General features: G+C 37.6%; 1 protein-coding gene across 9 annotated transcripts in view; it reads right to left on the minus strand.

Annotated features, from left to right (window-relative positions):
• Window positions 1-13,305, minus strand: part of ATP8B4 (ATPase phospholipid transporting 8B4 (putative)) — a 334,774-nt gene that overhangs the window by 195,034 nt on the left and 126,435 nt on the right. For all 9 annotated transcript variants that reach the window (XR_008513460.2, XM_054531022.2, XM_024232115.3 and 6 more), the window contains 3 exon segments: window positions 9,570-9,683; window positions 6,814-6,912; window positions 1,320-1,381 (listed from right to left, as the gene is read on the minus strand). Coding sequence is in view for 8 of the 9 variants with exons in the window: in XM_054531022.2 (XP_054386997.1) it covers window positions 1,320-1,381; window positions 6,814-6,912; window positions 9,570-9,683 (275 nt within the window). In the remaining variant the exon portion in view is untranslated.

Raw genomic sequence — 13,305 nt, forward strand, 5'->3', positions numbered from 1 at the left:
TTACAGAACTCCTTTAACTTTCACAGCAACTCCATCCATGGGAGAGAACACACTATAACCCCACCTTACAGAGGAGAAATCCAGTGCTTACAGATATTAAAAACTTCCCCAAGACCACAGAATTATTCGGAGTAGGACAAAACTCATACTTAAGTCTCTCAGTGCAAAATGCATACTTTTAACACCACATTGTGGTGGCAATGATTCAAAACCAGCTAACCTGGAATTGAACCATGGGGGTCCAGGCACCTTTATGGCTTATCCATGTCACACCAGGATCACACTTTCCAAGGCTCTGTCTCTACAACTATGGTTTTAGCTTAAGATCATTTTTCTTCACTGTCCTTTTTACACCATTTTCTAAAACAAGTCAAAAGAAAAACTGTAGGTATTCATTATGTTATTAGAAATCAGTCAATATTTTAGTTATAGAGATTACTTCAATATCACCATGTATTGCCTAAGCTACCTAGCCCCTCTTGATATCTTTAGCATTTTCCCTCACATATGGCTAATTCATTTTATGATGTTCTCTTTAAAAATTACATTCTTCACAGTATCCAAATGATTCAAAATCATTGCCTGATGTGACTGACTGCCAGATTTAAGTACATTATTAAAATTTACTTTGCCACATTTTATCATTAGCAAAAAAATAAGGGGGGGGGACAGCAAAAAAGAGAGTAAGAAATGATGGAAAGAAGTTTCAAAATTACCTCTGCTAAGTTTTCTGGAGGTGGTTTTGCTGTCGTTTGTGTATAAATGCATGTGTTTTTAAAGCATTTCTGATTCTAGCACTGTTCCCGCAAATACTTTTTCTTCATTGATGGATGAATATAAAAGCAATGAAAAAATTGTACCATGATAGATGGCCCACGTATATTCCACTATCAAGTGAATACAAAATTCTTATCACTATCACTTGATACAGTAATGTGTCAGAAGTCTCTCTAGCAATATTCCCCCGAAATTACCAAATTAAATAATTCACACACTCATGAAACATCTACCACATACAAAACCCCATATGCCCCAATTCTAAATAGTACTGGATCTAGAAATGGAAAGTGACAAAGATGTGTCTGTGTTCCATAAAAGGTATACCAAAGGAATCTGAAGTCAAAGTTGAGTGAGTAGCACAAGCATTTGCAGAACATAAAAGAGAGCCATGAAAATAAAATGGAATTAAAGTTCAATTTTTAATAAATTAAAGGGAAAAAAGAATCATGTATCTAATTAAAAGAGAAAGCCACCAATCGTCAAGAGCTGTTTCAGGGTCCTAGAAATTTTCAGAATAACCCACAGAATGTATTTCTTACTTGCAGTTGATGAGCACTTCAGACTGCCGATTATTCACTTGATTATCACTCTTGTGGCGAAACTGAAAAATCAAAGTGTTTGTGAGAACACACATTACAAGGTACTTTGTCAGCCCAAAGAAGCACACTGGCAATACTTTGAGTTCATCCATTTAAACAGTGTTGTCACTGGTCTAAGATGACACTGTTTGGGCTTACTGTGAACCCAGCTCTACATATTCTAAATCTAAATCAAAACCCTTCTCACTATATTACACTCTGAATGTCACCAATGAAACAACAAGGCTAGCCACTACTCTTCCAATCTACACACGTTTAGTTGCTTCTAAGAAGACAATATGCTCTCTACTGTACCTTATAGTCCCAGAGAAAACCATGCATTAATTTTGATGTCTTTAACAAGGAATGGGGCTTCCATTTCTCTCCCATGTGTACTGAATGCTTTATTAGAACATCATTCTTTCTGTTTTATGGATTTCTTTGAAGTCAAGAAGTTACTTGTAACAACATGAATTTTTATTCTCCAGAAATTCTAATTGTTAACAGTGATCTTATGAAGTACTGAGCATTTAAAACAAAAATTAGAAACCAAGACTGAAACACATTTGGTGTAGATTTGTGATTTATGTCCAAATGGTTGTTGTATTTCTTACTGTTTACTCCAGTAATGTAAGCATCTTATATGGCTTGAAAGAATCTCAGTATTAAGAGCTCTCTACTAGGCTCATAAATTAGCAGTCATTCAGGTAAGTCTTTCTATGTGAAATGTCAAGATCAGATAGTAGTAGTAGGCTATAAGAGAAAAAAGGTAATATAGAGAAAATGGTAATACCATTAGTAACAGGCTATAATATAGTTATTTCAGCAAATTAGCCTACATGCACAGATGAATAGGGGTAGTCTTTTCAGGAGACAGAAACTTCGATTTCATAGATTTTAATCATCAGAATGTTTTCTTTTTTTCTTAAATACACAAAATGTTGTGTCAAAATCACAAAATTTAAAATGCTTCAACCAGCCCTTTTCCTTTTTCTACAGCCTTCCCAAATCCATCCCAATCTTTCTATTATGCTATGCCCAGTACATAAAATTACTCAGAATGGCAGGTATAAGTTAATAGATATTACCAGTAAAAATCAGAAAACAAAGCTATTTAGCATTTGTTAACATAAAAATAGTTTATAATATTGGTAAAGGAGTAAATTAAGTCATGTCACGCATTGACATGAAAACTTCTTCCTACGAGCAGAACAATAGAAATGGAAACATTATTTGATCTGAGTGCACAGTTTGGAGGGGTTGCTGAATATTCTCTCCTCCACCATATCTACACAGCATTCTTCTCCACTCTGCCCTGTGCCATGAAAAGCTGGGCTCTGTGGTTCTTGCCCTGTGGCTTCTGGTAAGATTTGGCCAACAGATAGTACTGGCAGAAGATTTGAGTCAGAGAAGAGTGAAATGAGGGAATTTATCCCCTGGCTTTCTTCTAGCTGGGTTAGCAATGGCTGCTTCCACAGATAGCCGCAGCTGCTACAAACCGGCCTCAACTACATCTCCAGGTCTGGTCACTCCTTCATTCCTTTGCCTCTTCAGGTCTAGTAGTATTGCCAACCATGTTGCTGCCATAGCTGCTTTTCCTTGCCCACACCCTTTGTAAATGATCCCATCATTATTAAACTCTCCAATCCACCCAATTTCAGGGTGACCTCTGTGTTTTGCCAAGACCCTGACTGGTGAAGGTGTCCAGTTAATGAATTGGCACATAACATCACAAAAGATGAAAGCACATTCAAGCATTAACTGCAATGGAATCAAAAGGAGACTTTTCGTTTAGTCATGTAAATCCCCTAAATTGACTAGCTGAACATCACAGAAAAAGACCAGTCAGCTCATCCCCCAAAAGCTGAGCAGCCCACGCTCGGGGAGATGCAACCACTTTTACTTCTGCTCAGGTTTTACCAAGAGGACTTGATATTGGAGTAGATGGAGTCTGGAAGGATTAGAAATGGTAGTTTCAAGCCCAGCCTGACTTATTGACAATTTCTCCTCTAGAAATAAATATGAAGTCCCAGAGGGGAACTTCCACAGGAAAGAAAGGGAGTAGAGGGCTAGCATTCATTGTGTACCCCCTGTGAGCTAGGTTCTATACCTGATGCTTTACACATATCTCATTCTGTCTTCCCAACAGCGCTGGTGTCATTGGCCATGTTATACAGAAAAGGAAAGGTTTGAGAAGTAATTTGCCTCATGTCAAACTGTTAGTACATGGTAGGGTAAGGTGGTAGGGTAGTAAGGTGTCTTTCTCCAAAGCCAATATTCTTTCTACTCTACCATTTATTCCTCTATGAAGTGTGACTATAATGAAGACCTTTAAGGCCAATATGTAGGAACTCATGCATCTAAATGAGTACCATTTCCCTGAAAAATCAGATAACATGGAAAAACCACACATTTACTCCAAAAATGCCATTGCTCAAATGATTGTTGAAATTTCCTCTCTTAGAATTACCTCTAGAGCTCATAGCCCCTTCCTTCAGAATGTTCTCTATCCTTTGAGAATTGAGCTCTATGTCCTTTGAAAAGACATAATGAGATGTCTCATGTTTTGAAACATATGAAAGCCACTCTTAGAAAGCATGTCTGGTTGATAAGGTTTTTGATTAGGCTGAGAAGTAGCATTTGTTTCCAAAGCTGTGAAGCCATTAAGTCATAAGACTACCTTGTACACTGACCTTCAGAAGACAATTCTATAAGAAGAGATCCCAAAGTACCTTGAACAATGGCAACCTCACAGGAATCAGTAAACTCCAGGAACATCCCAAGCTAACCACTTTAATGTGATATTACTCATCAGTGTGGATGGATCCTAGTGTTTGTTAAAAATCCGGGGCCAGGCACGGTGGCTCACGCCTGTAATCCCAGGACTTTGGGAAGCCAAGGCAGGCAGATCATAAGGTCAGATCAAGACCATCTTGGCTAATATGGTGAAACCCCATCTCTACTAAAAATACAAAAAATTAGCCAGGTTTAGTGGTGCATGCCTATAGTCCCAGCTACTCAGGAGGCTGAGGCAGAAGAATCGCTTGAACCCAGGAGGCGGAGGTTGCAGTGAGCCAAGATTGCGCCACTGCACTCCAGCTTGGATGACAGAGCAAGACTCCGTCTCAAAAGAAACAAACAAACAAACAAAATCCAATACAGTAAAACCCCATCTCTGCTAAAACACAAAAAATTAGCCAGGCGTGGCAGCATACACCTGTAGTCCCAGCTACTCAGGAGGCTGAGGCAGGAGAATTGCTTGAACCCAAGAGGCAGAAGTTGCAGTGAGCCGAGATCATGCCACTGCACTCCAGCCTGGGTGACACAGTGAGACTCTGTCTTAAAAAAAAAAACAAAAAACTAATCTCAAAGGTTATAGTCAAAATGTGAACCATGAAATAGGCTACAAATTTCATTAAGAAATGAAGAGTTACATCCTGTGTATTCTTTAAAAAATGATATATGAAGACACATGCATTATTTGTGTGTATGTGTGCTCTTTTAAAATGACTTGCATCAAATTGTTGATTTATCAAAAAATTATATGTAAGATAACTATGAGAAAATATCACATGAACCAACTTGATAAGTACAAATCTTCCCATATGTCTTTACCATACTCAACTACTTTTAGCAGGGGTGGGTTCCCACTTTCTCCATAATGTCTTCCCTAATTCTCTTTCACACATCCCACCTCTGTTATCAATCTAGCTACTGAAGGTCATCTTCCCCCCTCAAAGAATCAAAGCACTTTGGTTCTTTTAAATTATGAATTTCACACCATTTTTATCTCATATTATTGTTGTTCACGTACATGACCCATCTCCCTCTACTGAATGTTAAGTTTTTTTTTAACTTCGGTTTCCGTGTCTCTTTCATTTTTGCATTCTCCATATAGCTTAGCACAGAGGGGTGTGGTGAGTAAGTGCCAGTGTTCTGAAGCCAGGTTGCTTGAGATAGACTATTACAGACTAAAACAACCATGAAAAAGTATGTCTATTAAGCCAATAATAAAGATAAAATGGAATCACAAAAAACACTCAGTTAATCCAAAAGTAGGCAGAGAAAAACAGAACAAAGAGCCAATGGGGCATGTAGAAAGCAACAGCAAGATGATAGATGGCCTAACCATAATGATAATCATATTAAACATAAATGGGTTAAATATTCCAATTGAAAGGTAGAGATTTTCAGATTTTATCAAAAATTATTAGCCTACTATATATGCTGTCTACAAGAAAACCATTTTAAAGATACAGATAGGTTAAAAATAGGCAACAGGAAATATGGGTGTGAGCTCAGAAGAGTGACTTGGGCTAGGAATATAAACCTGTAACTCATTGGCATAGACAGTTATTGAGGGGGCACATGCAATCACTCAGGATGAAAATATAATTTGTCTGGATTTAGAATGTTTGGTTTTCCCAAGACTATGTTTTGTCTTTGAGTGAGAATGACTTCCTTTGGGTTACGCAGACTTTAAAATTCTCTATTGCCTTATATCTGACTTATTTACATTAGTTTCCTGACTTTTGAAGCTACAGTTGACCCTTGAACAACATAAATTTGAACTGCACAGGTCCACTTATACACAGATTTTTTTTTCTCTAAAGGCTACATTGAGTGTGCCTGCTCTCCTGCTTCCCCTTCCTCTGCTTCTGCAACCCCTGAGACAGTAAAACCAATCCCTCCTCTTCCTCCTCAGCCTACTAAACATGAAGATGACAAGAATGAAAACCTTCATGATGATCTATTTCCACTTAATGAATAGCATATATATTTTCCCTTCTTTATAATTTTCTTAATAACATTTTCTTTTCTCTAACTTACTTTATTGTAAGAATACAGTGTATAATAAATATAACATACAAAATATGTATTAATCAACTGTTTATGTTATTGGTAAGGCTTCTGGCCAACAATAGGCTATTAGTAAAGTTTTGAGGGAGTCAAAACTTATACATGAATTTTGACTGTACAGGGAGTTGGTGTCCCTAACCCCCACATCATTCAAGGATCAACTATATTTGACTTTGTAACTCCTAATATAATGACAAGAATGTATAAGAATACCTAATATTTACCACCTCTCAAACCTTAAACAAAGATATGTGATAAAGAATAAGTAACACTTCACTGAGCAAATGCAGGTTGATTTCCAATTCTGCTCTTCCACAAATTGGTTGTATTATTAGCAAATCACTAGCTCTTTCTGGGCTTTAGTTTTCTCATCTATAAAAGGAGAAAGTGAATCTAGTTACTGAAGCCCTCTTGCTTTTAAACAGGCTCTGGTTTTATGGCACCTGTATTAATCATCAAACAAATAGCAAAATAGCTTTATATGATATTGACCAAAATAACTTCATTCAAAATTTCAAATGTATCTTCATTATCTATTTCTGAGAAGCCACAACTGAAATTGAGACCTCAAGAATTCTCAAGAGCAAATACTCACATAGTCATCTGTGGCATCTTTGACAGCTGTCATAGTTATCACCAGGACCAAAGGCACAATGGTGGTAAACCAGGTCAAGGAGGAAATTTCTGGAATTAGCTGAAACAAACATTCCAAATAGTTTAGGGCTTTTAAAGTTAGAAAATATATCTTCCAAACTGTGTCATTTAATTTTAAATTAATGGGGTTATATTGACTTATTTGTACAAATGGAGAATGACTTTCAATAATTTAAGTGTTTGTATTTGGTTATAAGATACATAGAGTAGAAGTATTATTGAATTTGTTTTCAAACTACCTAACCAAAAACTGAAATTTTTATAGCAAAGGGAGAAGCTTCTTGAAATCTCTCACAGATGATCACTTTCTCCAATATGTTAAATTTCACCCATCTTTTTCTGCTTTTCATCTCTACTTTTAACAATTTTACCAACTCCTCTTTTTACCAATTCCCAAAGAGAGGTTGTTTGAACATCTGCCTTGCACCAGACACTGTGCCAGGTACTTTCCATTTATTACATCATTTAATCCTCGGAAAAGTTCATTGAGTTAGATTCCCACTAGCATTGTTTTTGTATAATCCCAGAAGGTTTGTATTCCACATAAATAGTACCCCCAGTACACAACACAGAATACTACATTATGAATGGTGACCAGGAGTCAGGAAATATTGCAGACCTGGGTATCATGTCCCCATTTTATAAATGAAGAATCTAAGAGGTCATGCAACTGGGCCAAGATCACATACTGTTAAAATTTGAAACTAGGTCTCTTGGACTCCAAGGCCTACTCCCTTGTGCCCATACCTCCAAAGCCACCCACATAAAAGAGACATAGTGACAGTGGACATAAGTCTCTTAGACAGGTGGTTTTCAAACGGGATTCATTTGAAAATCTGCTGCTTCAGAGCCATCAGGCAGGAAAGGATGGGGTAGAGATGGTCAGTGGCTAAAGATCAGGCCCCATCAAAACAACTCTAAATCAATTTTATATAGTAGCTTCCACATAAGATTTTTTTTAAAAAAACTCAAAAGCCTCTGATGTAGCAGTAAAAATGTTGAGCTTGGTGTCAGAAAAGCTAAATTCTAGTCCTAGTTCATCATCAACTCATGGTGAAACCTTTACCACCTAATCTCTCTGGGTCTAATTTCTTCATCAATAAAGAAAGGAGAGGTTAGACTGAACCATCCCAAAGTTCCCTTCTAAATATAAAATTCTATGAACAAGAGCCTTTGGCCACAAATGAGAAAGCCATTAGAGAAATGAATTCAAAATTCTGGAATGGTGTGAAGTGTTTCTTGAAGAAACCAAAAGCAACTTCATGGGGAAAGGTGGGGGAAGAAATCTTGGACTCTAAGCTTTCTTCAACAAATAGTAAGGCATTTAATCATTGTTTGTTTTTGTTTTCCTGATCAGCACCCAGTTCTTCTCAAATATACTCCTATTTCTTAGGGAACCATCATATCCCCTCACTTTCTGTCCACATAATTTTAGGAAACTGATTCCACCATGGATACAGGGTTTGGCATATGATCTTGGTTACGCCAATTACTGGATCAAACTCTTGAGCCACGGTGACAGGTTTAAGAATGAAGATACAGCTCCGATCAGAACTAATCCCAAGACTTTTGCTGGAGCAACAGAAAAAGTAATTCCTTCATTCGTTTTCTCTCTCTCTCTCTTTCCCTCTCTCCCCCTCGCCCTCTCTGCCCCGCTCTCTCTCTCTCTGACTTGAGTTGGAACCAGGAAGCTGTCAGGGCCACCAAGTAGAGGGCCTACCTAAGAAAGGCCAATGTGTGAAAACAAAAACAAAAACAAAACAAAACAAAAACAGAGAAAGAGAAGCCACATCCTGATGAAATTGTGCCCATGAATCCAGCAATACTTGAAATGAGATACCCATGAATATATTTATCTTTTGCTTAAACTAATTAAGATTTCTGTCACTTGAAATATAAAGATTCTTAAATAGATATTCAATTAAAGAGAAAATAGTACTCAAATCTATTAATCTAATCCATCTTCTTACTTCTTAGCCATTCTCGACCTACCAGTTTGATCTGCTTAAAGTATGCTAACATAAATACTAGGTAAATAACTGGCTAACATGAACTATTTATGTGTGTGTACAGTATGTATGTGTACAGTATATATGTAGCTTCCTTGATTCATATTTTTTCTTCCCAAAATATCCATAAAAGCTGAAATTTCATTTAAAGGCAAATTTTAGTCAGGAGAAAAAGCAAAGGTTACTAACTACCAATTAACCATTCAAAACTGCAAAAGTAGTCACCTACAATGAAATAACATATAGCATCATCACTTACTTTATATATATTAAAAATATGTCACTGTTCTTAAATGAAAATGAAATGTGCAAAATTAAGCTCTGCAACCTACTCAGTCTTAGTCACCTAAGATTCTGCCTCAACTCTGGCAATCTCCACACTGTAGATGTGAGAGGGAGATAAAGGAGGGAGGCTATGAACAGTAATTATTAGGCTCTGGTTTGGTTCAAATAAAGTGCAAGGCTGTGTTTTAAAGTGACCTCAGTGTTTAAAATGATGAATGTACTACTTTTTAACCATTCCTACCTCTCCCACGTTTGTGAAGAGAAACAGCAACAAGATTAAAAATCTGATAAAGAATGATTTTACCTAATCACGAACATTTAGCTAAGTAAATTAACTTACTTTTTAAAATTATATGAATACTTTAAACAAACAGATAATAGAGAAATACAACCTAAATATTACCTGTAAAATCAGAAGGCAAAGAAAATAGGCATTTGCCACTCTTTGGAACTGTTCAAATAAATTAATTGGCAAGAAGGTGAGAATATTATATTTCGATGTGTGGATACGATTATCCTGAAAAAGAAATAGCATCATGTTAGTTTGGGGCAAGGCATTGCTCATGATCAGAAATAGCTCTAAAACCTACAAGCCTGAGCCAGAGTAAGAAAGATAAGCCAGTTATCTAGGAAATTTCAACTCTGTGTGGCTCAAGGCCTTCATTTTTCCCAAGATGATATGCTCCTGATACTAGGAGAAATTACTGGTCCATGCCATAAACTCACCTGTAACTAAATATGTATCAAATGCAAAAGTCTACCCCTGAGATTTCTGACTCAAGCACTCAACTATTTGGCAGTCATTGCTTGAGTACCTACTGTATGCAGTACTGAGTTCCTGTTGGGGCCCGCAAGGCAGGAGGGAACTTCAGAAATCATCTGGTCCACCTTCCCAAAGCATGACCCTTTTAGATACCTCTGACAAGGGGCTCCTAGGTCTGTCTTGGAAGATCTCCTGTGATGGGAAACTGACTGCCTCGCAAGGCAGCCTGTCCCCATTTCAGAATGGGAATTGCTGGAATGGTCCTTATTATGAGAAACCCAAATCTGCTTCTTTTTTTTTAAATTTTAATAACTATTTTTTTCTACTTTTATTTTAGGTTCAGGAGCATGTGTGCAGGATTGTCACATGAGAGAACTACATGTCACTGAGGTTTGGTGTATGAATGATCCTGTCATCAGGTAAAGAGCATGTTAGAGTGGGTGGAGAGCTAGACATTAGCAGGAGGGGAGCTCCTGGGAAAGGAAACCTCTGGGAAGGCTCACACCTGAGGGACCACCCAAAATTTGCATATTAATGCCATCTCTAATGTTTGTTGGGGGGCACTTAGTCATATGTGGGTAGGAGAGCGAGAAGGTAGCCACACAGAAAGAAACACTGCGGAATGCCTCTTAAGACACCCCAATAATCATTCACTCTGCAGTTAAAATGTCAGAATGTTGTTAGCTACATGCTAATAAGAAGGGCAAAGGGGGCCAGGCACAGTGGCTCACGCCTGTAATCCCAGCATTTTGGGAGGCAGAGGTGGGTGGATCACCTGAGTTGAGACCAGCCTGGCCAACATGATGAAACCCCCTCTCTACTAAAAATACAAAATTAGCCAGGCATGGTGGTGCACGCCTGTAATCCCAGCTACTCAGGAGGCTGAAGCAGGAGAATCACTTGAACCCAGGAGGCGGAGGTTGCAGTGAGCCGGGATTGCACTACTGCACTCCAGCCTGGGTGACGGAGCAAGACTCTGCCAAAAAAAAAAAAAAAAAAATAGAAAAAAGATGGATAAAGGGGACATTACCAAGAGAAACCTGGCACCAGAAGTACAGATTAGGACAGACAAGGAAATTCCAAAGAGATATGCAGGCGCAACAGGTATAGATTTGACCACTACACAACCTTTCTGGGGTGGCAGCAATGAGCAGGGCCACCATCAGACAGGATTTGTATTGATCACCAGCCCACAAGTGCACATTAACCAACAGTAAGGGAGGGTCCCACAAGCCTAGGCGAGGAGTTAAGGCAGGAGCGGGAAAAACTAGGTAAAGGAGAAAGGTGGAGACTTGAGACAGGGGCAGTAATTTGCAGAAAAATTCCAACATGATAAAGCTCCCTGTGCAGAACCTTTGGAACTGTTTTTGCACAGGATCATCCCACTCCTCCTTTGGGGTGTACCCATTTTTCCTACAATAAGCTCTTTACAATATATTTCTTTTCAATAAAATTTTTTGCTATCTTTGTACTGTCTCTTGGTTGAAATCTTTCTTCCAAGTTAGACAAGAGCTGGGACATCCACTCTCCCTAGTAACAAGCATAGTATCCAATAGGTAGTTTTTCAACCCTTACCCCCACCCTTTCACTCTCCTCACTCTAGTAATCCCCAATGTCTATTGCTGCTGTATATGTTCATGAGTACCCATTGTTTAGTCCCCACTCATAAGTGAGAACTTGCAGTCTTTGATTTTATGATCCTGTGTTAATTCACTTCAGATAATGGCCTCCAGCTGCACCCATGCTGCTGCAAAGGACATGTTTCATTCTTTTTTCATGCCTGTGTGGTATTCCGTGGTGTATATCTACCACATTTTCTTTATCCAGTCCACCATTGATGGGCATCTAGGTTGATTCCATGTCTTTGCTATTGTGAATAGTGCTGTAATGAACATACAAGTGCATGTGTCTTTATGGTAGAATGATTTATTTTCCATTGGGTGTATACCCAGTAATTGGATTGCTGGGTCAAATACTAGTTCTGTTTTATGTTCTCTGAGGAATCGCCACACTGTTTTCCACAATGGCTGAACTTATTTACACTCCTACCAACAGTGTGTAAGCATTCCTTTTTCTCTGCAACCTCACCAACATCTGTTTTGTTTTGTTTGTTTTTTACTTTTTAATAATGGCCATTCTGACTGGTGTGAGATGGTATCTCATTGTGGTTTTGATTTGCATTTCTTTAATGATTAGTGATATTTAGCATTTTTTCATATATTTGTTGGCCACATGTATGTCTTCTTTTGAGAACTGTCTTCTTACCACATAGCAAATTCCATCCCTGGGGTCACCTAGACCAAGTCTAAGGCCTTTCTATGTTGATAACCTTCAAATACTTGAGAACCACTCATAAGATTCCCATAAATATTTATTCTGACTCGGACATTCCCAAACCTTTCAACCATTCTCCATGATTTATTTTACAGACATTTCTTCCCAGTCAGGCTCTTTTGGATCCATCCCAGCTTCTCTGCATCTCTCTTAAAACATGATGCCTAAAACCAAACACAACTGCAGATCTGGCTCAACAAGTCTATGTATAGTAAGGACTTTGATGTTCTGTGTTCTGAACTATTGTATTGACATGTCCAAAGATTTCATTGGCATTCTGGCAATTGTATCTCACTATATTTTCATATTAAGTTTTGATCAACAAAAATTCCTAGATATTTCCACATAAATCACTATTAAATCATTTTCCCTTTCTATACATTTATAGTTGGTTTTTAAAATATTTACGTATAACATCTTTCATATTTCCTATTACACCAGCCTAATGAAAAAATATTTAATCTTTAGTATACTATCTAAAGCATTAAATATTCCTCCCAGCTTTGTGTCATCAGAAAATTTCAAACACATGCCTTTTATATGTTCTTCCAAAGCGGTAGACAAATATACATTTAAAAAAAAAAACAGGCTAAATGCACCAAAAGAAATTTTAATTAAACCAATAAAGCTATGGCAAACTACTAGAGATCTCTCTACAAATTAATGTTAACAATTTTTTCAGGTTTAATATGTTTTACATAAAACATATTCAATATGTTTTATTTAACCATTTGTAAAGCCATCTAACTATATTATTTGAGGCTTAATTCTATCCTGTCCACAAAGATAACATGAGAAATTTGGGGTGACAGATATTACTGAAATTCAGAATCAACATGCCCAAAATAATATTTTTTAAATGAGGTTAGTTTGGGGTAACTTGTTTTAGGTGAACCTACACTGGCTCCTAGCCATCACTCCTACCTGTTTTTTTAAAATCCAGTCATCTGTTAAATGACCATTTTTAATATTTGATATGGTTGGGCTGTGTCCCTACCCAAATCTCATCTTGAATTGTAGTTCCCATAATCCTCACATGTCA

The sequence above is a fragment of the Pongo abelii genome, chromosome 16, assembly GCF_028885655.2.
Source record: "Pongo abelii isolate AG06213 chromosome 16, NHGRI_mPonAbe1-v2.0_pri, whole genome shotgun sequence".
In the NCBI taxonomy this organism is placed as follows: Eukaryota; Metazoa; Chordata; class Mammalia; order Primates; family Hominidae; genus Pongo; species Pongo abelii.